The sequence below is a fragment of the Bombyx mori genome, chromosome 3, assembly GCF_030269925.1.
Source record: "Bombyx mori chromosome 3, ASM3026992v2".
Taxonomy (NCBI): domain Eukaryota; kingdom Metazoa; phylum Arthropoda; class Insecta; order Lepidoptera; family Bombycidae; genus Bombyx; species Bombyx mori.
The window spans coordinates 1,829,374-1,854,884 of NC_085109.1; the positions used below are offsets into that span (position 1 = coordinate 1,829,374).

Sequence of the window (25,511 nt, forward strand, 5' to 3'; positions counted from 1 at the left end):
TAAACACTGAAGAAAAATACTTTATGCTTACATATTTCCGAAGAATAATAGAAAAACTCGGTTTACAGATAAAAATCTAACTTTGTCAACAACGATAAACTCACCACAGAATGCGAAATTCTTCCGTCGCCGTGGTTTGTTGTGCACATTGTTTTAAAAGCCGGCTATATTATAATTACGAATGTTGTGTATGTCCAATGACCGGCAAAAAGTAAACTGCTCTAAGTAGTGTTGCTTAATTACACGGACATACACGATACGGATCAATGTTCTACGCGACCACTAATCAGAGACCGCGGATTCATGTGAAAGTTATGAGATACATACTTTGAACTTTCTAATGCTGTGATATCGAGTGGGAAATTCGCGTCAAGTGTATTCGTACTGCAGGAAATAATGATACAAGCAAAAGAAAATAACATGATTTTGATTACTTGTGAAGAGAAGAGAATTTAATGACTATATTTAATTATAATTGCAGTCTTAAAGACTATACCAATTGTTATTGAAACTTGTTGCAAAAGGAAATATTTCTATTAAAGATAAATAGTTTACTAATTATTTGGAGAAAAGGGAAAAGAGTACGCATCATTACTGTTTATAAGTTAAATAATTCAATGTGTTTTTCATAATTTTTTCTTGTTTTTCACTCATTCTTAAGTAGGTACATACATACTTACTTACGAATTACGATGTCATCAGTGTGACCAGATTTAAATCGAACAATATGCCAGTTACTCGTATAAATTCTGCTAAAATCTGCTTAGTTTTTATAAATAATTCCGAAATTCTGCTAATAGATAAGGTCATCATTTTTACGAGGATTTAAAAGAACAAAAAAAGGCAATTTCAAATATTTATTAACAAATTATAACTTCCAAATTTCTGTGGCGTCCATGTTTTATATGGAACTGTCAGGCTTTGTGCTGCCTTTACCATATTTTTTAATGGCGTAAAATTGACGCATCCACCTTGTTCTTTAACTGCCTGTTTGACATGTAGAATTCCTGCAATATGTTCATTTTTAAATTTGTTCCGCAAGTTTTTTTTATGTTGCTTATTTGAGAAAATAGGCACTCACAAGCTGTATTAGACATAGGCAAAATCATCATGGCCTTTGCAAAATCAACCAAGTGCGGATACTACTTAGTGCTATCAGCCTTCGTCATTTTTGAAATGTGGCCCCAAAACATTTCTGTGTTCAAACTCATAGGTGTGGGATTAGAACTTCCTCCAGATTCTAACAGTTTGGCCACTGTTTTGTCTAATTTAACCTCCCGATATTCGGAGTCAATTGCTTGCATATTAGATTCTTTAACCAAATTAGGAATTTTAGAAAAAGTTCTGGCCAAACTTGTGAATTCTTTGTATACACCGTTTTGCGGATCAAGAAATTGAATTTGAATTTGAATTTGAATTTGAAAAACCTGACATTGTTTTACAAAGGTAAAATTCCTCAAATATTTTTAGCGCAACTATCCGAATGACTAAATATGAAACACAGATGTCAAATCCTGCTACAATTCTGCGAAGTTTTAATGAGATTCAGCCAAAAAATTCCTTATTTTCAAATCTGCAACACAATCTGCTAAACCTTAAATTGGGGGTATAATTCTGCTAAAATCGCAGAATTCTGCTAAATCTGGTCACACTGGATGTCATTGAATTTTCTTTGTAATTTATTTTAAATTTTTTTAAAGACTTTATGGCCTGGTAACAAGACTTTTAAGCCAATTCTTTTTATTTTTATTTTTTAATATTATGATGGGTGGATGAACTCACAGCTCACGTGGTGTTAACTGGTCACTGGAGCCCATAGACTCCTACAACGTAAATGCCATCACCTACCTTGAGATATAAATTCTAAGGTCTCAGTATAGTTACAACAGCTGCCCTACCTTTCAAACCGAAACGCATTACTGTTTCACGGCAGAAATAGGCATGGTGGTGGTACCTACCCGTGCGGACTCACAAGAGGACTTACCACCAGTAATTACGCAAATTATAATTTTGCGCGTTTGATTTTGATTACACGATGTTATTCTTTCACCGTGGAAGTCAATCGTGAACATTTGTTAAGTACCCACGTCATCTCGGATCCTCCCGATCCACTAACGGTGCTTTTAGGTACTTCCGTACGTATTTCATTAGAAAAATTGGCAACTGCATGCGGGATTCGAACACTGGTGCATCGCTAGATACGAATGCACCGGACGTCTTATCCTTTAGGCCACGACGACTCATTCAACGAAGCACTCCTCTTACTAGGGCCCGTGATAGCAAATTTTCTGACATTCATCCGTCAGTTCACTGACCGGTTCGTGAGTAGCTAGAATAACCCTTTAGGCTACCAGAAATTAAGCAGGAGGAAAAAAGAAGAAAATATATGACCTTGAAGTCGTCGTGGCCTAAAAGATAAGACGCCCGGTATACTCGTATCACGCGTTGCGTCTAGGCGTCTGTGCCGGTGTTCAGATTTCACAGGCAGGTACCAATTTTTTAGATAAAATACGGACTTAACGATGTGTCCACGATTGACGTCCAAATCGTTTAATAAAAATCAAAACCGCAAAATTATAATTTGCGTAATTACCGGTAGTACGACGTTTTGTGAGTCCGTACGGGTAGGAAAAAATTTTTTTAGCAGTTTCTGCCGTGAAGTAGGAATGCGCTTCGGTATGAAGGGTGGGGCAGCCGTTGCACAGTGGGTCGATACTATGATTTTAGTGACTTAGGCACCAACTTTGTTTTTTTACATTTTTCTTTATGTAGATAGATAGAGCTCGTTAATCTAAATAATAATTGTTTTAGGCAAAAATTACAAAAACTTTATAGTTTGGTCAAAAAAATATGTTTTGTGATTTTTTTGTATGGAGCGGGTCACATTAAATTAAATTCCTGCTAAGTACCGTGAGGTCCCGCTTTGAAACTTTATTTTCCTTACACCTTGTCTAGTCTACTATCATTTGATGCTATGAACATGTGCATAAAGTTGCAACTCTGTCAAATAAATGGATTGAAAAAAATGAATAAATACATAGAATAAATACATAGAAATACCTTTTTTTTTTTTTTCATAAGTGCTTTTAAGTTAAATTTGATATGGATTAGTAAGTAAAAGCACGTAATGATACCCAGAATTACATAATACCTAACAACAATACATTTAGTAGGTCTCTAATTAAGCAATCTCTCTAATTATTAGGATAGTTAACATTATTTAATGAGGATAGCTAGTTAAGCAGCCATTACTGGGTAGTAGAAAATATAGTAAATATTTGTTAGTCTCTAGAAGTATAAAGTGACCATGTTTATTATATACTAACTAGTGTTCGTTTATTCGTACTACTACTAACATCTCGTGATTGTCGTTGTGATCTTCCTTTTTCCGTTATAATGAATAATTTTGTTAACAATTTAGAATTATTTATGATTTTATGAGAGCAACTATAGTCGCTGTCTGATAATAAAAAACTCTTTCAATTCCTACAAAATCAAATAAACGTGACCGAAGAGAAAAGTATTGAGCTCCAAAAATTCTATACGCACTTTTGTTCAAATATAAGTGCAATATGAAAACGAAGTAGTCGCATGTTAGCACAGTTTATAAGAAAAAAATGTGATTGGTTAGAAGGTGCAATAAAATGGCCCGTAGGAATGATACCTGAAGCTATCAACACTGCACAGGAAAGGCTCGAGATTTCTAATACTGAAGATGTTGAAAATGTACCACCCTCAAATGTACTACAGAAGCCTCGACATCTACTTTTACACCTCGAAAACCTTTTGAAGAATTCGGATCCAGGCACAAACGAAGACGCATTGAACAAATTTACCAATCGCTTTCGTTATCCCCGGATGAAATGAAAGCTACTACAATTGCTAGTTTGAGAAACACTGGAAATGAAGATGTAGGAGAAATATGAACCACTTGTCAAATCACCCCGAAGATCTAGAAAAAGTTAAGGAATGTTTAAGTACAAGTAAAGTGAAAAGTAGTACATATTCTCCCGATAAGGCACTATTAGTTTCACTTAAATTAAGTAAGTGGCAGTATATAAACCTAAGAGAAGCAGCAAGTGAAAATGGGTCTGATTTATACCCTTCTTAATATAAAATTAAGCAAGAAAAGACCAAATGTTATCCAGGGAAAGACGAGGTAATTATGACTGAAGAAGGAGCTGCTATTAAAATGCAAGCATTACTAAACTTGGCGCTATATAGGCTCTTAGATGTGATTACTTTGGATTTGGACTCAGCAAGAGAGCTACTGCTTATAAGCAAATAGGCTTTGATAGAGCCCCAGGTCAAAGTATTTATAAACAGAAAACTGAAACAGAGTTTGATGATTCATCTATTTTCATGGTCAGTCTAGTTCCTATAAGGCTTCAGAAATTTGATGGAACAGTTGTTTGGGAAAACGATTTACCCTAATCAACTTTTTATTGCCGTCCAATAATGTTTAAATTTACAAAAGAAACGCAGTCAACAGTGGCAATTATAAAAGCTAGCATAACAGAAGAAATAGAAAGACTTCAGCCATCAAAAATCAAACAAGTTGAAGTGAAGCATCAATTGCACATGACGATGATAGACGGCAAAATAACCTCATATTTGTCAGAAACATTTTTTGCTGTCTGTGATATTTGCAAAGCAAAACCGTCAGAGTTTTTTGTAGTCACTTGCTTGTCAAAGAGAAAATAATGAAGAAATATTCCAGTATGGAATGCCATTTTTACATGCCTGGATTAAGATGCATGGAGTGCTTACTTCATATCGGTAAATATAATTTTATTACTTCACAATTTTTTCATCGTATGTAGTTTCCTGTGAGATTATTTTTTATATGACACTTTTTTGTTTGCGTCTTATCGTTTGGACTTCAAGAAATGGGGTTGCTAGGGGGGATGACAAAGAAAAAATATCAATCAGAAAGAGCGCTATACAGCAAGCGTTTAAAAAGGAATGCGGTTTACTTATAGATGTTGTCAAGCAGGAGTAGGAACAACCAATGATGGCAATACTGCCAGAAGATTTTTCAGGGATGCAGAAGGAAGAGCCCGCATAACAGGAATACGTAAAGATTGAATAGAGAGGTTTCACGTGGTTCTTCAGACTGTTGCATCTGGAGACCGCGTGGACCTTTCCAATTTTTCCGAATTTTGTAAAATTTTGTTTTTTTAGATTAGATTATTTGTAGATATACTGCAGAATTGTATGTTAATTTATATCCCTGGTATTATATGCCTTCCAGTATCTATAAATTGTTGGCTCATGGCGGTGATATACAATAATGAAGAACTTTGGTGCCATTCGAGTAGGTAAGCTCTGGGAAGAGGCAGCGGAAGCTCTCAATAAAGATTTTCGGAAATATACAGAGAGTTGTTATTTTAGAAAAATAAGTAGAACGTCGACTAATGAGGATATTTTACACTATCTTCTTTTGTCTTCTGGCCCAAAGATCGAATGGTGAAACAAAATATATAAAACTTAGAGAGATTGCTTAATTAGAGACCTACTAAATGTATTGTTGTTAGGTATTATGTAATTCTGGGTATCATTGCGTGCTTTTATTTACTAATCCATATCAAATTTAACTTAAAAGCACTTACGAAAAAAAATATAAAGGTTTTTATTCTATGTATTTATTCATTTTTTTCAATCCATTTATTTGGCAGAGTTGCAACTTTATGCACATGTTCATAGCATCAAATGATAGTAGACTAGACAAGGTGTAAGGAAAATAAAGTTTCAAAGCGGGACCTCGCGGTACTTAGCAGGAATTTAATTTAATGTGACCCGCTCCATACAAAAAAATCACAAAACATATTTTTCTGACCAAACTATAAAGTTTTTGTAATTTTTGCCTAAAACAATTATTATTTAGATTAACGAGCTCTATCTATCTACATAAAGAAAAATGTAAAAAAACAAAGTTGGTGCCTAAGTCACTAAAATCATAGTATCGACCCACTGTGCGTTGTACTGATAAAACTGAGACCTTAGAACTCATGTCTCAAGGTGGGTGGCAGTATTTACGTTCTAGATGAGTATGGATTCCACTAATACTGAACACTACGTGGGCCGTGAGCTCGTCCACCCGTCTTAGGATTTAAAAAAAGGATTCCCCCTTGCAGCCGCAGCGACTTGGCTGTGCCCCTATCATTACCGATATACACGACTGACGACTACTAACCATCAGGTGGAACATGTACTCGCTACGAACGCTATAAAAAATCGAAGGAGTGAATTTTAGTCACTTTTTATAATTACTATTTTTAAATTAAGGATATATTTGAACATATTTTCTATTATATTTATATACTAATTATTATTATTATGTATGTAACCTCTATACGATTAATAAATAATATAATATAATAATATAAATCTACAGTGGTTTTTACGGATGTTTCGTTATAACTACTGAACCATGCATCCGATTGACTTGAAACTTGGTATCCATGTAGTAAATACATGTACTTAATGGATAGCCTAATATTTATGAGTGTTGGACTCTCTAATAATAATGACAATAAATAATAATGTTAATTTTAAATGCCCAGGGAAGCGGGCGAGTACGGTTTTTTATTATATAATAATTGAAAATCACGATATATTTATCAACATAAAACCGTATACCAGTATGCGAGAACCTTTAGTCTGCTTTGGATGAGTTCAGAATCACTCAAGGTTCAGACGCGGATTGTTTAGCGACCGGGGATTTTAGTTGGTTCAGCTCTGACCCGCAACACGTAGACGGAAGATCGTCAATATATTCCTGACCCAAAAAAGGAAACTAGTATCTTTTGTATTGACTTACAAAGTGTTGCACAAGTTTTTCCTGAATATAAAAATCCTTAATTGAACTAAATTAAATGATTAAAAAAACCAATTAGGTATTAAAATATTTCCAAAGCTTTACGCGAGCGAAGAACCGGTCTCAATGTTCGAATTTCAAAGTGTGAGTCCAGTCGGTGTTTATTGATGCAACACGCAACACGATTGTGTGAAGTTATTTCTTTGTGTTGTAACCGTAATTAACCTAACAATCAACATATTATTATTATTATTAAGTAAGTTGTCTACTTTATTAAAACTAAACAATAATTGAATGGGCAGTTGAGAATATCCGGTACCACATTACACCGTAAAAATAAAATCGAACATTGACTAATTTGCACTAAGTTTTTTGTTTTGTGTTAAAATAAGATACGAACGATAGCAATATTTTGAAAAGTAAGTATAAAATACCTATTAATAACGTCAACTGAATAAATATTGAAACGTAATGATTTTTCAATTCTGCTTAGCTACACAATTTACTTAAGTATTATGTAATACTTATTTATGTGAATAAGGCTAACGTCGTCGAAAAAACTGTTTCGTAATAATGAATTGTATTAAAACATTTATTATTTAAGCCGGTGTAGTTTTTGTCACTATGTCCTTGTCTGGTTCTGCCATTGTATTTTGTTTACGACATTTCGAAGTTTTGCATAATTTAGTTCGATTTTATTAAAGGTGATTTTCTTTTAAGCTGCACATATGTTTTTTTTTATTGCCCTTGTAGGCAGACGAGCATACGGCCCACCTGATGGTGAGTGGTTACCGTCGCCCATGGACTTCAGCAATGCCAAGGGCAGAGCCAAGCCGCTGCCTACCGCCTAATACTCTCCGCAAGCCTCGTTTGAAGAAGGACATGTCATAGCGCTTGGGAAATCCCGCGGAGGGGAGCTCATTCCATAGCCGGATGGTACGTGGCAAAAAAGATCTCTGGAAACGCACTGTGGATGACCGCAGTGGCTCCAGGTAATGTGGCTGAACTCTACTCCGGTGGCGGGCGGTGCGATGGTAAAAACGAGATGCCGGTATCATCTGTAGTTTATCGTATAACTCTCATATTATGTAGTTTATCGCCGAAGTAAATTTGCATGACAACTAAATATACATTACAACACACATTTTTTTTTTGAATAATCTATTTCAAAAATTCTTTCGCGGTTCAAGATGAATAGAAAGGCGCTCATATTGATGAGGTTCTGAGTGTGTTAACTTATCTGGTGTTGGTGATATAGGTACATACGGGATATGATCGATAGGCTGCAAGTCCGATTTCATTTACCAAACCAGCTACCAGCAATTATTACTGGTGGTAGGACCTCTGGTGAGTCCGCGCGGGTAGGTACCATCACCCTGTCTATTTCTGCCGTGAACTTATATTTCAAGGTAGGTGGCGCATTAACGTTGTGGATGTCTATGGGCTCCAGTAACCACTTAACACTAGGTGGGCTGTGAGATCGTCCATCCATCTAAGCAATAAAAAAAGAAGAAAAAAAAGCAGGAAAAAAGCATAAGTCTCTACTACCGTCTTTCGCCTATTTGTCTAGCGAATAAAACCAGTGGTTTTGTTTGAAACGTAGCATCGCCAATCAGTAAAACGCTTGACAGCTTCGTCTGGACTTTATAAGCCAAATAAAATTATGCATACTCGGATTCATGCAGTTATTCATTGTTTAGTTACCTTTGGCCGACACTAATTATTTCATCTAACCTTGTTTAAATTCTCGAACAAACTTCTCTTTTTTTTGTTCCTACCTATGCCGATAGCCTTGATAGGCTATATCAGCTTCATCTTAACGTGTAGGTGAGCTCACGGGGCTCAAACCGGAGTGTTGCTAACACTGGCCCTAGCAAGAGCATTGCTTCGCAGAATCTACCACCGGATCGGAAACGCGACCCACTGAGAAGATCCGGCGAGAAACTCAGTGGGCCAAACTCAGCGGGCCTCCATGAACAAACAATTTAATGAGAATACAATCGTCATACCCTAAAGGATAACACGGTTGAAGTACTCGTATCGAGCGAAGCGGCTATGTCGGTGTTCAAATCCTGCAAGTAGATACTATTTTTTTAATGAACTATGTTGCTCATACATATTCACAAACGATTTTCCATGACGAAGAGGTCGTATCGCGTAATTAAGATCAGGTTTTAAGAACTATATACTCTGCGTAAATACTGATGTTAACGAGTCTTTTTAGAGCTCTTTTTTAGATGGCATCCCTCCTGTTTATTCCGGTCGCGAAGCACTAATGCAATCTGGTTTTAATGTTGGGGCAGTAGTCATGCTACACTATTGAGGATCAGACAACTTATCTCTTAAGACGGGTAGTGGCATTGAAGTTGTGATTTGAACAGGGTTTCCGGTAGTCTCTAAGGTGCGAGACCGCGTTTAACCGATTATGGAAAAAAATGCACAATATGAGCTCAAAACCGAACCATGTTTCTAGGTTCAATGCATTGGATATACGTATTATATAACGGTCGGGTATTTTATTGCATTTCTTGATTACCTAACAGAATGTAGCGACTATATGTTGTTGCGAGTCAGTTGGTAGTTGTTCGTTATGACATTATGGGTGTTGCGCAAAAATCGCTCAAAAGTCGTCATATTATTATAATAAAATTTGTTGACACAAACACTTGATTGACTGACTCTGTGGTGCAATAGTTAACGCCCCTTGACTGTTGCGCCGAGGGTGGTGAGTCCCATTCCCAAATCGGGCCAACATTGTGTGACGAACAGTGTGCAGAGTTTTTTAGCGTTCTCGATAGCGTAAAAGGTAACCCAATTTTGTATGCAGTTTGAGCAGCGCCCCTAACGGCAAACGTAGGCTTTTTTTCCCTACCTAAGCTGATAGCCTTGAGAGGCTATATCAGCGTCGCCTTAACTAGTAGGTGAGCTCACGGGGCTCAAACCTGACGACGTTGCTAACACGAACCCTAGCAAGAGCCGTGCTTCGCAGGATCTACCACCGGAGCTACGTAGGCAAACGATCCCATTCCATACAAATATGAGCTAACTTTTACGCTATCGAGAACGTTAAAAAACTCGCACTAAGCACACAGGTTTGTTTGCTCTCTAACTGAGTATTTATTATCGATATATTATTATGTAAATATTTAAACATATATGAGTGTGTTTGTCAGTCACTGGTAAACATAACACAGGGAATATTAAATTGAAGCCAAATGACCGTGCGTGAGCTGTTCACAATTATTATTATTGTTGTTAAACATTTACTTAAAACTAAGTTGTTTTTAATTACTTTACGATTATTTATTAACGATGAAAGCATTGCTTATACAACAAGAACTTATGGACGCACTTCAAATTACGTAAATTACTTCTAGAAAAACTATAATTTGTCACTTGGAACATATTCTCTTAATAATTTCCGTTTTAAATCTGAAAAACCTATAGGTCATTTTATGCTCAAGAGTCTTTTGTAATGTTCGAAATACGTCAAACAAATATTCATCCAAATTTCTATAGATCATTGTCAAACGTCTTATTTAGATTTTTAAAAAAATATTTCTCTAGGTGAACATGGGTAAAAAACTAAAAATATTCATACTCTACGCGAAGCTGTTGTTGGATTTCGCTATCGACTTTTTCTTCTCGCTGTACTGGGACAAGCGAAAGAAACCAATCCCAGATTTAGAAAGCAAGCATGCGATCCTGAAAGAAAGTGCCACAGCTCTGGCTAAGAAGATCAGGAATAAGGAGTTGAAGTCCGAAGACCTGGTACGGGCTGTTGTTGAGAGGATTAAAGAGGTGAATTTCATATTTCTAGTTTTCCGTGTGTCAGCATGCAATGCCAAAACGAAACATTATTATATCACCATAGATATTCATCAGCATACAAACACGGAGCGTCATAACATTCTCAAACATAGACAATATACAACACCTACCTATTGTATTGTTTTTATATCTTATACATGTAAGCTGAATTTTATTGGGTATTTACAAATATTCTGTTTTTTGGCGCAATTATGTTTTTATATTTGTTTACAGCCATTGATTATTCGATCATTTAGCCTGTCTTAGTTAGTCAATAATTTTTAACAAACATCAGCACGGAAACTTTATGGACTTTTTGGAAGAGCCTAGTCGAAGGAAGGCGTTTTTTTCTAACTCTCCACACTTGTGCTGTTTCTAAGTAGTACTTAAACGGTTAAAAATCTGTATTTCGACCACCATCTGTATACCAGTAGATGACCAAGAGGTGACAGTTTTCATGATACACGAAACTGGCAGCGCTATGCCCCAAGCGCAAGGACATTGCATTTAATTGTGCAAGCTGACGAAACCCGCCTCTAGTCCCATTTCTGAGTTTTGTTTCGGTATGAGAATCAGATGCTTTGGTGGAATGGCGAAAGAGAAGTTGGTTATTCGTTGACTCCCACATACCGCTATTATAGCCCGTGGGTCAAAGCTACGAAGTTTTCGATGTACAACCTAATCCATAGACAGCCTAGAATTTCTCACAGAGGATCTTCACAGTGGGCCACGGTTCCGAGCTGATGGTAGATTCAGAGAAACACTGGTCTTGTTAGCGCTAACAATTAGATACATTTATAATTAAAGTCCATCGTTGCCCAAGTTATCCCTTGACTTTATGACTTGAACTTTTATAAAGGTTGATGAAGTTGTATTTTTCAGGTAAATCCAATTATCAACGCTATTGCTGCAGATCGGTATGAAGCGGCTCTCACCGAAGCCAGGGAAGTGGATAGGCTTGTCGCCGTTGGACTTTCTGAACAAGAATGGCAGAAAAAACCATTTCTTGGTAAATAATCTTAGTGTCTACAACTACTTTGATACCTACTATCGAATTTGGATTTTACTTTATTGGGCTTATTTCAAATTTCTTGTTTCTTTCTTTACGAAGATTCTTATCTATGCTTACTCCATTTTAATTTTACGTTCTGTATAAGAGTTATTATTAATGGCTTGTATTGGTAGTTTGACTTTAATTCTCTACACGGAAACCGGTGGGAATTTTGAGGTTGAACGACCTTACGATCCAGGGTATAAAATGGTCACAGAAGCCGATTGAAATCGCAACGTGAATTTTGCCGCTCACCCTGGGACACGAAGTTTCAATTGTATGCAATAGTTATCTCACCTTTCAAACTGGAATACAGTTCGGGACATAAAACAGGGCCGTCCATAATACCATCACCAGTAAACGCCTTACAGATTATAGTACCTTGGTACAATACTCATAGAACGTTGGTGCCTATTCACTGGCAGTATTATAGTCGACCTTTACCATACCCATACGAAGAGATGAGATGGAGCTATGTTTGATCACACCGTGCAGTGTAATTGTTAAGATTACACAAGATTTTCACCGAAATTGGCCCTAATATAATAAGAACGGTCCAAAATCGTTTCATATTTATAAGACGTTTGAGGTTGCTACTTTGCAAATCGGTATTTAATATCAATAGAGTTATTTCTTCAGAATATACCTTGAATCAAAGTGTACCACCAGAGTTTTTGATCCTAATCTCTAAAATACCTTTTAAAATAGGAGTTCCATTTACGACTAAGGAGAGTCAAGCTATCAAAGGTATGCCCCTTACGATGGGTCTGTGGTCCAGACGTAAAGAAGTCGCTTCTGAGGATAGCGAAGCCATAATCAGACTGAAAAATGCTGGAGCTATACCTATCGGGTCTTCGAATCTGCCCGAATTATTAGTTTGGTGAGCAAAAATTAATTTACTAAGTAATCTTTAAATTTATTTAATAGGGTAGTTACTGAGTTGAGGTGTGAGTGTAGTGAGGAGAGTGAGTTCATCCATACTATCTGAAACGGCTACATATATCCACAGTATGCTACCAGACATCTTTTTTGCCACAAACCATCCCGATATTTCCCGAGTGCTGTGATATATCCTTCTTCAAATGAGGTTTTAGGGGAGTTCTTAGTAGTAGGCAACGGCTTGTCTAAAATGATCCTGTATCTTCTTGCGCAAGAACGACAGATGCCTGAATCTCGCTTACGACATTTTCAAGATAAGCTTCCTTAAATACAAGTTCCGAACAATAACAATAGGACTGTCGGTCTACCGAGCAATATCACGCGCTCGGTGGAAGATCTCCCTTTCTGATATATCTTACCACAGACAATAATAAATTTTAGGCAGGAAACCCGTAACTTGGTGTATGGAATGACAAATAACCCGCATCACACCGGCCGGTCTCCGGGAGGTTCTAGCGGCGCTGAAGCAGCCCTCACCGCCAGCTACGCTACCACCATTAGTTTATGTGAGAATTCTAGTTTATTTCTTTATTTTTCTTAAGGTTAAAGCTCGGCAAAACTAGGCAAAGCTGGCAGGGTTTTTTTTTTGTTTTTTTATTGCTCTTGTAGGCAGACGATCATACGGCCCACCTGATGAGGGGTTACTGTCGCCCATGGACTTCAGCAATGCGAGGGACAGAGTCAAGCCTCTGCCTACTGTAAGCACTTTCCACAAGCCTAGTTTGAAGAAGGATATCTCGTAGCACTCGGGAAACACCGCTGTTTGGAGCAATTGGAGAGACCTATAGCATTGAACTGCTATAGGCTGATGATATAAAGCTTGTAAGCGCTTATGGGGTAGGTAATAGATTGAAAAAAATGGTCCTCTTTAACGGCCCAGCCATTTTCATTAATGGGCGCCAAAAACAAAAATATATGAAACGGACCCAATTACACCCAGACCTCAAAACGAAATTTGAAGAAGAATCGAATCCAAATATGTGGCACATATATATAGAGTTACAGACCATTGGATCAATAAGCGATCAGAATAGACCGTGAATCCAATTATGTAATTTGTCTCAGATATCCTACTCTTGGTGGCAGATTACATGATAGATTGGCAGTAAAAAGTGTGACAACCAGAAATGACATTGGTGTCAAGCTATGAGAAGTTTTGTGTGTCCGCGCGGGTAGGTACCATAACCCTGCCTATTTCTGCCGTGAAGAAATAATGTGTTTCGGTTTGAAGGGCGGACCAACCGTTGAACTATACTGAGACCTTAGAACTTATATCTCAAGGTAAGTGGCGCATTTACGTTGTAGATGTCTATGGGCTCCAGTAACTGCTTAACACCAAGTGGGCCGTGAGCTCGTCCACTCATCTAAGCAATAAAAAAAGGCAGTGCTCTGTGCCCTGGTAATTTAGGTAGAACTTAAAACGATGAGAGTTCTGATCTTACAGGTTCAGATTTGGGCGGATCGACTCGGATGCCGGCATTTTACTGCGGCATGTTCGGGCACCACCCGACACCGGGCAGCACTAACTTGCGAGGTATCATTGCTTTTATTTTCGACCACATTTTAATATCAGCTTCATTAAATTAACACTAGCTGTGCGTGCGACTTGGTCCGCATGGAATTTAACAAAACATTACTTTAGTTTATAATAATCTATACTAATATATGTTCCGTTATAACTACTGAACCGTGCATCCGATTCACTTGAAACTTGGTATCCGTGTAGAAAATACATGTACTTAATGGATAGGCTAATATTTATATGAGTGTTGGACTCCCTACACCAGTTGCGGGGGCGTTAATGATGAGAATATTTGTGGGGATGAGAAATAATAATGTTAATTTTAAATGTCCAGCGAAGCGGATGGGTACAGCTAGTTTTAGAATATTTTTAGAATTGAAGTAGCCCAGGCTACTTACTCCTTATTAAATCAGCTATCTGCCAGTTAAATTCCCGTCAGAATCGGTTCAGCCGTTCTAGAGATTAGACGGAACAGACAGTCAGACAACTATTGTAATTTTTTTATCTTGTACCGTATATACATTCATATGCATGTAGTAAAAAGCAGTTATTTTAATATTACAAACAGACACTTGAATTTTATTTATTTGTATAGATTAGCACTTAATAAGGCTTTTGAATGGAATTAAATATAGTTTAATTAAATATAAAGTATTTGAATATTGAGTGGCCAAACAATTTCCAGGTGTTTTCTTCCGTAATGGCGACGAAGAATCAATGTTTTCTCTGGGCTTTATTGCTAAACACGTAGAGGATTTAGCTCCGTTGACCAAGATCGTTGCCGGAGACAAAGCGAAAGGACTGAATCTTGATAAAGACGTTGATATTAAGAATATAAAATTTTATTATTTAGAGTCTACTAACGATGTGTGCGTGAGTTCTGTTAGGGCTGAACTCAAGGGTGCGATGAAAAGGTGAGTTTGAATGTATCTTATCTATCAGTTTCACAACCCTAATTCTATATTACCAAAATTTATTTTCTACTAAAGCTGATAGCCTTGTAAGTAGGTGAGCTCACGGGGTTCAAGCCTGACGACGTTGCTAACACTGGCCCTAACAAGATCAGTGCTTCGCAGAATCTACTACCGGATCGGAAACCCGTCCCACTGAGAAGATCCGGCGAGAAACTCAGTGGACTGTGTCTGTAGGTTAATTTAGGCGCGCACTGTGCGGTACCGTGGGTTTCGTGGAGTCGGAGTGGTGGGGCTCGACGGGGTTTCCCCAGCGTTAAAAAAAAACGGTTAATTTACTTGTCAAGCGACGGGTTCGACGAGAACGATGACCGGTGCTTGAGGTACCTAAAAGCACCGCCATTAGTGGATCGGGAGGATCCTTAGGAGCTTAAGTAGAAAAAAAAAAGAGACATGAGTTCTAAGGTCTCAGTTGTAATATTACAATGGCTGCCCCGCCCTACAAACCGAAACGCTGCTTCACGGCAGAAATAGGCAGCGTGGCGGTACCTACCCGCGCGGAGTCACAAGTCATACTACTACCAGTAGTATAATTATTTTTTTTTTTTTTTTTTTTATTGCTTAGATGGGTGGACGAGCTCACAGCCCACCTGGTGTTAAGTGGTTACTGGAACCCATAGACATCTACAACGTAAATGCGCCACTCACCTTGAGAAATAAGTTGTAAAGTCTCAGTATAGTTACAGCGGCTGCCCCACCCTTCAAACCGAAACGCATTACTGCTTCACGGCAGAAATAGGCAGGGCGGTGGTACCTGCCCGCGCGGACTCACAACAGGTCCTACCACCAGTAATTACGCAAATTATAATTTTGCGGGTTTCACTTTTATTACACGATGTTATTCCTTCACCGTGGAAGTCAATCGTAAACATTTGTTGAGTACGTATTTCATTAGAAAAATTGGTACCCGCCTGCGGGATTCGAACACCGGTGCATCGCTTCAACACGAATGCACCGGACGTCTTATCTTTTAGGCTACGACGACTTCAATAAGTCCATTATTAAAATGCTTCAGAGCGATATCCAAAATAACTCAAGAGCTGACGACAGCGGATGCCCCACAGCCGTACCACCACGAGGGCTTCAACCACATGTACGTACTCTGGAAGTACTGGATGACAAAGGAACCCGACAATACGGCATTGCTATACACCAACAACACGACTGAGGCTAATGGCATTCTGGAGCTAATTAAAAAGGTACCTGTCGCTCCTGGTCAATAAAGTACCATTCTTAAACAACACGACGTTGCTGTGCTAAACCTAGATATGTGATTGAATGAGGTTTTGTTACTTTTATACTCCCTAATCATTCACAGCGCTACATGCCTCTTTCACTCATTTACCACATCCTTACACACTTACAATAAGTTACTTTTTTTCTACACTAGAAATTCCCTAGAAATCTTATATATGGCAAAACAACGTTTGCCAGGTCAGCTAGTATAGATATAGATTAATTGAAAATTTATTTACGGTAGAGTAAATCAATGCAATTATTATTATTACAATTATTATTATTATATATCTGAAATTTATTGTATTATAGGTGTGTGGCCTCAGCAAGCATTGTCTCTTCAGCGTGGTTCGTCTGATAGAGTTGCAGTTTCTTCCTGCTGTCGACTCCGCCTGGGCTGAGAAACTCACAAAAGAATTCAAGGATGATATATTTGTAAGTTTGATTCTTGGGTCGGGCACACGTTACATTATTTCCGTTTGAAGTTTAATGTCAGTAAACCACGTTCTTGAAAAAAGGATTGCGGATTTAATCATGTATCATTCGTTTTCAGTTTTTCTGAAAGTAATTATAGTACATACGAAATACTAAACGTGTTCAGGGGTGCTCACGTAACAGACATATCTAATAGATAAGATACAAAAAATACAATTCATAAACAAGTATGTTTAGTGCGAGTTTTTTAACGTTCTCGATAGCGTAAAAGTTAGCTCAAATTTGTTTGTACTTGGAACAGCGCCCCTAGCGGTAAACGTAGGCAAACGTTCCAACTCCATACAAATTTGAGTTCACTTTTACGCTATCGAGACAGTTAAATAGCTCGCACTAAACACAAAGGTTGAAGTGTGAGCGTTGAATAGTATTTATTGGTGGATAAATATGAATCAAAACAGTAGTCTTTCGTCATAAGCTCTATCTCACAAACACGAAGGAAAATCGAATTCAATAAAAAAATAAATGTTTTGTAATATTTAGACTAAGCTTGGCGAAAATGGCGTCCTTCTCATGCCGAGCGCTCCGCACGTGGCGCCCTACCACTACTCTTGTCTCCTCCGGCCTTTCAACTTCGCCTATTTCGCCGTAGTCAACGCACTGAAGTGTCCCGCTACTCAGGTTAGAGATAATTAAACTTTAAAGTTATAAATGCCACGCATCATCCGTCTATGGAATGAATGAGCTCCCCTCAACGGTGTTTCTCGAGCGCTATGACATGTCCTTCTTTAAAAGAGTATTGGGCGGTAGGCAGCCGCCTGGCTCTGCCCCTGGCATTGCTGAGCTCCATGGGCGACGGTAACCACTCACCATCAGGTAGGCCGTATGCTCGTCTGCCTACAAAGGCAATAATAAAAAAAAAACATATCGTGGTTGGACGATATTGGTCCAGCTTCTATACAATAATATCCAAAGGTCGATGTTTGTTGGCTAAATATTTGTCCAGGCTAAATATAGCCCCTATAGCGCAACGCCTAAAGTTCAAAGTCTGGGTGGACAAAGCTTTTCCAGTTTTTACATAAAGTTTCGAATTCTGTTTGGGCAATGTTTGGCCAGCCCGTATAGAGGAATAGGTCTGGCTGGTTTACCGAGCCCCGCATAGCGATCGCCAGCCGCTATTTAGTTATTGTAGGATATTTTGCAAGTTCAATTCAGGTAGGTACCGCCATCTTACCATCTTACTGGCGGTAGGACCTCTTGTGAGTCCGCACGGGTAGGTACCACCACTCCGCCTATTTCTGCCGTGAAGCAGTAACGCGTTTCGGTTTGAAGGGTGGGGCAGCCGTTGTAACTATACTGACATCTTACAACTTATATCTCAAGGTGGGTGGTGCATTTACGTTATAGATGTCTATGAGCTCCAGTAACCACTTAACACCAGGTGGGCTGTGAGTGTGATGAGTTATGGGCTTGTATAATGTTTTTGATGGTAAAAGTTATTAAAACTCGGTGGAGAAAATAATCACGTCGTTCTTTTATTAATTTATAACCTCAAAGAGTTACAATCATAGATTAAACATAAACATGAGTTATTGTGCCACAGACAACTAATTTTTATATTTATTGGCGACTACATTTCACACGCCCCCTCAATAAAATAAAAATTACTCTCATTAACAAAAAAAATTTTAGCTCTAACAAACAACACATGCGCCCCCTTAATGGTAGACTGCTAATACTAATACAAAGAAGGTCTCTTATTTAGATCTTATTCTATGGTTATTCTTAACTTATAAATATTAATTAAAACATATTTAACATTCCCTCACATTAAACCTAATAGATCTCTAAAGTTATTAAATTTACTCACAGGTAAAGACTTTGTAAAGAAATCAGCTAATTGACAATCTGTTTTAACAAATTTCAGAACTACAATATTACTGTCAATTTTCTCTTTAATAAAATTAAACTTAATATCGACATGTTTTACTCTTTTATTATTTTCAGGATTATTTCCAATACTTATGGCTGCCTGATTATCTACAAAGATAGTGATAGGACAAACAGAAATTTCAAAATCTTTTAAAATATTTTTAAGCCAACAAGCCTCAACAACTGCAGAACTCAGAGCTTTTAGTTCTGCCTCAGAAGATGACAAACTAACAGTAGATTGCTTCCTCGATGACCACATAATAGGACAATTAAATAATTTAAACACATATCCTGATGTTGACTTTCTGTCATTAATATCGCTACCCCAGTCGGAATCAACATATCCAATCAAATCAGTACTTTCATTACTATTGAAAGTCAGCTTTAGGTCAAGTGTTGCATTTACATATCTAAGCACTCTTTTTAGAGCTTTTAACAGTGCTTCATTTGCACAATTTTGAAAACGACTTAAATATGCTACACTAGGACATAAATCAGGTCTAGTACATAAGACAGCATACATTAAAGATCCAAGAATTTGTCTACATTTATTTTCTAACTTAGGATCTGAGTTATTTGACTGAAACATCTGAAATTTAAATTCCATTGGGGTAGACATAGGTTTTGACTCGCACATATTGAATTTCTTTAAAATTTGTCTTAAGTAATGGTTTTGTGACATTTTAATAATACCATTTTGCAAATCTTGCTCAACATGAATACCTAAATAGTTAGTTACATGACCTAGGTCTTTCATAGAGAAAATATTACTCAAATAAAGTTTTAAATTATGTACCACCTTATCATTAGTCCCCATAATCAATATGTCATCGACAAACAATAACAAATAAATTTTATATTCACAATTTACTTTACAATAAAGACAAAAATCATTTTCAGATCTACTAAACCCTTTCTTAGCAATAACTTTATCAAACTTTAAATTCCAGTACTTGGGTGATTTCTTTAGTCCATATATACTTTTGTTTAATTTCACAACACTTACATTGTCATCACATCCAGGTGGTAGTCTCATATAAACATCTTCCTGTATATCTCCATACAGGAAAGCACTCCTTACATCCATGTGATGAACTGGTAATTTCATTTTACTAGCCAAAGCCATTAAAATCTTGAAAGTAGAAATTTTAGCTACTGGTGCATACACATCATAGGCTTCAAATATGTCTTCCTGTTGAAAACCTCTGGCAACCAATCGTGCCTTGTACTGGGTTATGTTACCTTTACTGTCTTGTTTTATTTTATAGACCCATTTGCTATCTATTACTCTCTTTTCTTTAGGTACTTTTATTTCACTATTCCAGGTATCATTTTCTTTTAGAACTTCCAATTCCTTTTTCATGGCTTCTTTCCACTCTTCACTACTCTCACTGTTAATAGCTTCATTATAAGTTTTAGGTTCATTTAATATACACATAAAGCTAGTTTCTGTGACATAATCTTGTAACCAGATAGGTTTTCTCTTTTCTCTCTTTTCTGGTAACTCTTTCTTTTCTTCTCTTCCATTTTCTTCTGTATCACTAGATGTATCTGTATAATATTCTTCCTCTTCATCATTTACATTTTCTTTCATTTCTTCTTCAAAGGTGTCATTTAGTATTTCACTGAATATTTCTTCATTTTTAGGTGACTCAAAAATAACATCTCTTTTTATGTCTATTGTGGCTGAATCAGCAAAATAAACTCTAAAACCTTTTACATTTTCATCATAACCGACAAAACAACCCTTTTTACTTTTAGAGTCCCACTTTCTTCTTAGGTTTTTCGGTATATGCACATACACATTTTGACCAAACACTTTTAAGTTATCCAAATTAGTATAAGCCTTTTTAAACCATAATTCAAAAGGTGACTTGCCTTTCTCATGACTGTGTCCTGTTCTGTTCAGAATATAGACAGCAGTGTTGACTGCTTCAGCCCACAACTCTTTGGGTAATTTTGCACTTATTATCATAGCTCGAGCTGCCTCCACAACTGTCCTATTGTCTCTTTCTATTTTACCATTTTGTTCTGGTGTATATGCTGTAGACGTCTGGTGCCTTATGCCTTTTCCCTTAAATAACTCTTTAACTGTTGCATTAATAAATTCACTTCCATTATCAGTTCTTACAACTTTTACCTTTGCATCTGTATCTTGTTCAGCCAAATTTATAAACTCTTTAATCTTGTCAGGGACTTCACTCTTTTGTTTTAGGAAATATACAAATCTGTAAGTGGAATAATCATCTCTCATTAATAAAAAATATTTAGAACCTCCCAAGGACTCAACCTCCATAGGTCCACAAACATCCATGTGTATTAACTGACATGGGCTCTTTGAAATAGTATCACTTCTCTGAAACGGTAGTCTGTGCATTTTACCTTCCATACAAGCATTGCATATTACTATATCGTTTTTATATTTAATTCCATTTTTATTTAAGAACTCCTTGACATACTGAAAGTTTTGGTGCCCTAGGCGCTCATGCCAGATCTGTAAGCTTTCTACTGCTATGGCTACATTAGCAATAGGATTAGAATCATAACTGAAACACATGACATACAATTTGTTCTCTCTATACCCTGTTGCCACAACTTTTCTTTCCTTATTCTTTATCTCACAATGATCTTTTTCAAATTCCATTTTATATCCTCTGTCTATGACACTTCTTACAGCAAATAAATTAATTGTCAGTTTGGGAACATACAACACATTATGCAGAGTGGTATCAATCCATTCCTGTCCATCAAAAGCTTTAAGGATCACTTTTCCTTTACCAATAACCTGTAGTTCTCTGCCATCACCAACTATTACTGACTGGTAAGATTCATACTCTTCAAAATCACAAAATAAACTTCTCTGAAAACACATATGTTCGCTTGCACCGGTGTCAACCAACCAGCCTTGGGTACTTTCTTTGCTCTTCATAATTGTTGTGAATGCATTAATCTTTTTGTTTGACTCAGTACCTTTACTAACATCTCTGCTTTTCTCTTTATTTAGCCGTAGTCTGCAAATTTTAATGGAATGGCCATATTTTTTACAGTAAAAACATTGCAACTTAGCTCGACAATCCTTTTTATAATGGCCCATCTTGCCACAACCAAAACACTTTATTTCGTTAAATTTCTTAGTAGTTGTTGCAAGTGCTACACACTCTGTATCTAACTTAGCTTCACTAGTTGTTGAGACAGACATATTGCGTTCTTCCTCAATCAACAATCTTGCCATTAGTTCTCCTACAGTTTGATTTTCTGTAGGGACTGATTCCCAAGCTGCGATAAAATGGCGATATTTTTCTGGTAATGACATAAGTACCTTGGTGATAACCATCTTGTCAGATATATCATCGCCTAACTGGCGAATATTAGCTCTTACCTCTTCTATTTTTGAGAAAAATAGGGAAACATCAGTATCGCATTTGAGCGAATAAAACTTCTGTTGCTCAAGGTGCAAGGATGTTGACGATTTCTTTTCATAGATATTATTTAATTTCGTCCACATCTCGGCAGACGTAGTGGCAGTAAGTAGATGTGTCATTATACTCTGTTCAATATGGAAAACAATCCAACCTTGTGCCTTACTATCTTTTGAAATCCAATCCTGGTACTCCGTCGATTTATCATTACGGGGTTTAGGTATGGAACCATCCACGATCTCAAATAGGCCTTTGGCCTTTAGAATAACCCTCATCTGAAATTTCCAGGTGCACCATGTCGCACTTCCATTTAACTTTACTCCAGAAATTGATTGCGGTTGAGACAGATCCATTTTCGTCCACTCTTACGATGACCGGCGAATTTAAACAAAAATGGCGTCCGATGGCGTCTCAAAATCTCAACACGGCCAACACAGCCAACGAAAATTTCACACAAGATGTTTGTTCTCACCGTAATGTATGCAGTGGTGTATTCTGGGCTCATAACCTGTGATGAGTTATGGGCTTGTATAATGTTTTTGATGGTAAAAGTTATTAAAACTCGGTGGAGAAAATAATCACGTCGTTCTTTTATTAATTTATAACCTCAAAGAGTTACAATCATAGATTAAACATAAACATGAGTTATTGTGCCACAGACAACTAATTTTTATATTTATTGGCGACTACATTTCACAGTGAGCTCGTCCACACATCTAAGCAATAAAAAAAAAATGTTCTGCCCGAAGATCATGCGTTTCACTTTGAATGGTGGCACATGTCTCTAGATAGTGGCGGAATCTACATCATGATATCTATGGACATTAATAACCACGACAGCAAGTGGCGCACAAACTCGTTCGTCTATTTACGTAAAAAATATAATTGAAAGAAGAAAAAAAACTAGCTGTTGCTTTTCTATATAATGTTAATAGGGAATATATTCATACATTGGCAATATCGATATAGTCAAAAGGACGAAATATAAAAGATTTCTATTCCAGGTACCCTTAGGAAAAGACAGCCAAGGATTGCCGCTTGGGATTCAAGTGTTGGCTGCACCAAACAATGACGGTCTTTGCCTGACGGTAGCAAGATATTTAGAAAAAGAATTCGGCGGATCTGTGATGGCCTGTAAATCAAAATAATAATAATTTGAGATGCTGGGAAATGATTTTACTATTGTCTAATTTAAGTTGTAATATTTTTGTTGGTGAATGTGTTTTTGAGGAATAAAATTTTTTTCAAATTAATTTCTTTTAATTTTTTTGGGTTACTACGATTTCTTTTTTTGTGAAAATTGAGTTGTAGCGTAGCTGCATCAGCAATTTCATGTACAAGGTCGACGAATAGAAGCGTGAATTAATTTATGTGTATTATCTATGGCGTGAATTGCTATATCTATGACAATTACATGCTTAAACTGTTGAATAGATTCTTTTTTCTCTGCCCAATTGCTGCATAAGGGGCTGTTCCAGCTACGAGCGGAGGGGTGGCTGAGCTCACGGGCTCAACCTGAGAGAATTGCTAACACTATCCCTAACAAGAGTAGTAATTCGCTGAATATACCACCGGATCGCAGTCGCGACGTGAGAAGATACGGCGACGAGCTCAGTGGGCTGTGTCTATGGATTAGATTGCACGTGGAACTCTTTCGACTAGTTCGACGATGACGGTGCCCGCCTCTTGAAGAGCCTAAAATGGAAACATCTTTCAGTGGCTTTGCACTGCCCCGTCCCCTGAGTTGGTTGTGTAATTAGCTGCATCAACAATAAAAGGTTGAAGAGACTCAACAGGAATATACGAGAGCACCATGAAATATACTATGTATTATCAAACGTATTAAATAAAATTATCTGATAGGGTTTTACAAATAAAAGTTAATGTTTAATTGCTAATTGTAACTTTAAGATATAACCGTATGAATTTTAATCATTTTTAATAAGACTTAAAACATACTGTATTTCTGAACGAAATAATTTGATTATTTCGACCAGGGGGGTGCAACTCCCATACAAAGGAAAAGAACATTCAACTAGCGCCATCTTTAGGAACCGGCGAGGTCATTTTTGAAACGTTTTGGCCTTAATGAACTAATAAACTCACTAGATGGCAGATACGAGTTTTGACTCAATAAAAAATGTAGCGTACTTTGAAGCAGTGCTTCCACTTTTAGGGAATTCTCCCTTTTTTAGGGAAAAATAGCTGATATTTTGGATGATAAAGACAATTTAAAAAATACCAGGATTTAGGATATTTCGGGGTAAAAAGCAAAGCCTATACTAGTAACTGTTGTGAATTTTAAAATAAACGATAATTAAAGTAAAACAATGAACATTTTATTTTATGGAGAGAGAATGACATTAAGTCGAGTTGACAAGTAAAAGAATAAAACAGAGTTGTGTATAAAAACTATAAAGGTTTGATTCAACAGTAACCCTCTAGTAAAGTAAATGATAGATTAAGCCACTGCTTTTTCTTAGGGATTCCCCAGAATCCCAATAAGTATAATCCGCCAAATTTTTATTTACCTATTTTCGTTGATGTCACCAGAACTTACTTGTATTGTAATATACAGGTACTTCATGTACCATGAAAGATTATCATGGTAATTTCATTTACGAAAACCTTGTAATTGTCATTTCACTTTTGCTAGCAGTTCCTTCTTCAAAGACTGAGGTGGAAAGATTATTCAGTGTTCTCAAATTTAAAAACTGACAAAAGAAACAGGCTTTCTAATGAAACCCTGAACGGCTTGCTTCATAGAAAGTTCCCAACTTTGCCAGCAAACAATTGCTCAATTTTAGAACCGAACAGTGTTAGGTTGTGCAGCAAAAGAATATAAAAGCAATGCGTCGACTTCCTTGAAAATTCTAATCCTATAGATCTATGATCTTCTGGGGGCGTTTATATTATATATACCTACATTAAATAATATGCTGTGGTTTATTTTCTGTATTTTATTTATGCTTTCTATATAAAGGATTTATGAAAGTTGTCTAGGAAATTTTAGGGTAAATTCAAAAGAAACTAGGGTAAAATGTGTTAAAAAAAACGTAAGTGGAAACACTGCTTTGAAGTTTTCAAAATTCCAGGGCCGTAAAACAATCTCAAAAAAAAAAAAAAAGTTTTCAAAATGTCGTAACGATTTAATTTTTTAAATTCCGTAAAATGGGGCGATTAGGGATTGAGAGGCGAATCGGGAAAAAACCGGGAAAATCTTTCGACGCTCAATATAAGTTTTATATTCGTTGCAAAATCTTCCATTTTTTGTAGTTTAATAGTAGAATGTTGAAAGTTCACAAAACAACTCTGAATATGCATGATAATAGCTGCTAACTTATAAAAAATCGCGTTTCAAATTAACTTCCTGTGGTGG

At 36.9% G+C, this 25,511-nt stretch overlaps 2 protein-coding genes across 9 annotated transcripts in view; one reads left to right on the top strand and one right to left on the bottom strand.

The window, feature by feature from the left end:
• The window catches only part of LOC101742723 (fatty-acid amide hydrolase 2), a 15,991-nt gene extending 15,185 nt beyond the window's left edge, over positions 1–806 (bottom strand). The window contains exon 1 of one of the 4 annotated variants that reach the window (XM_021346507.3): positions 681–806. Coding sequence is in view for 1 of the 4 variants with exons in the window: in XM_021346502.2 (XP_021202177.2) it covers positions 105–149 (45 nt within the window). In the remaining 3 variants the exon portion in view is untranslated. Of the gene's footprint in view, positions 1–31 lie in introns of all 4 variants that reach the window. The other 3 variants (XM_021346502.2, XM_062674904.1, XM_021346506.3) reach the window with 3 other exon arrangements.
• The window catches only part of LOC101735829 (fatty-acid amide hydrolase 2), a 26,553-nt gene extending 3,168 nt beyond the window's left edge, over positions 1–23,385 (top strand). The window contains exons 1-12 of one of the 5 annotated variants that reach the window (XM_038020858.2): positions 6,946–7,239; positions 8,714–8,898; positions 10,388–10,621; positions 11,513–11,639; positions 12,390–12,561; positions 13,002–13,126; positions 14,065–14,154; positions 14,828–15,056; positions 16,129–16,312; positions 16,662–16,784; positions 17,325–17,462; positions 23,137–23,385. In XM_038020858.2, the coding sequence (XP_037876786.1) occupies positions 10,394–10,621; positions 11,513–11,639; positions 12,390–12,561; positions 13,002–13,126; positions 14,065–14,154; positions 14,828–15,056; positions 16,129–16,312; positions 16,662–16,784; positions 17,325–17,462; positions 23,137–23,280 (1,560 nt within the window). In that variant the 5' untranslated portion in view covers positions 6,946–7,239; positions 8,714–8,898; positions 10,388–10,393 and the 3' untranslated portion in view covers positions 23,281–23,385. Of the gene's footprint in view, positions 1–6,648; positions 7,240–8,713; positions 8,899–10,387; positions 10,622–11,512; positions 11,640–12,389; positions 12,562–13,001; positions 13,127–14,064; positions 14,155–14,827; positions 15,057–16,128; positions 16,313–16,661; positions 16,785–17,324; positions 17,463–23,136 lie in introns of those variants that run through there. The other 4 variants (XM_038020864.2, XM_038020846.2, XM_038020852.2 and 1 more) reach the window with 4 other exon arrangements.
• The last annotated feature ends 2,126 nt before the right edge of the window (positions 23,386–25,511 follow it).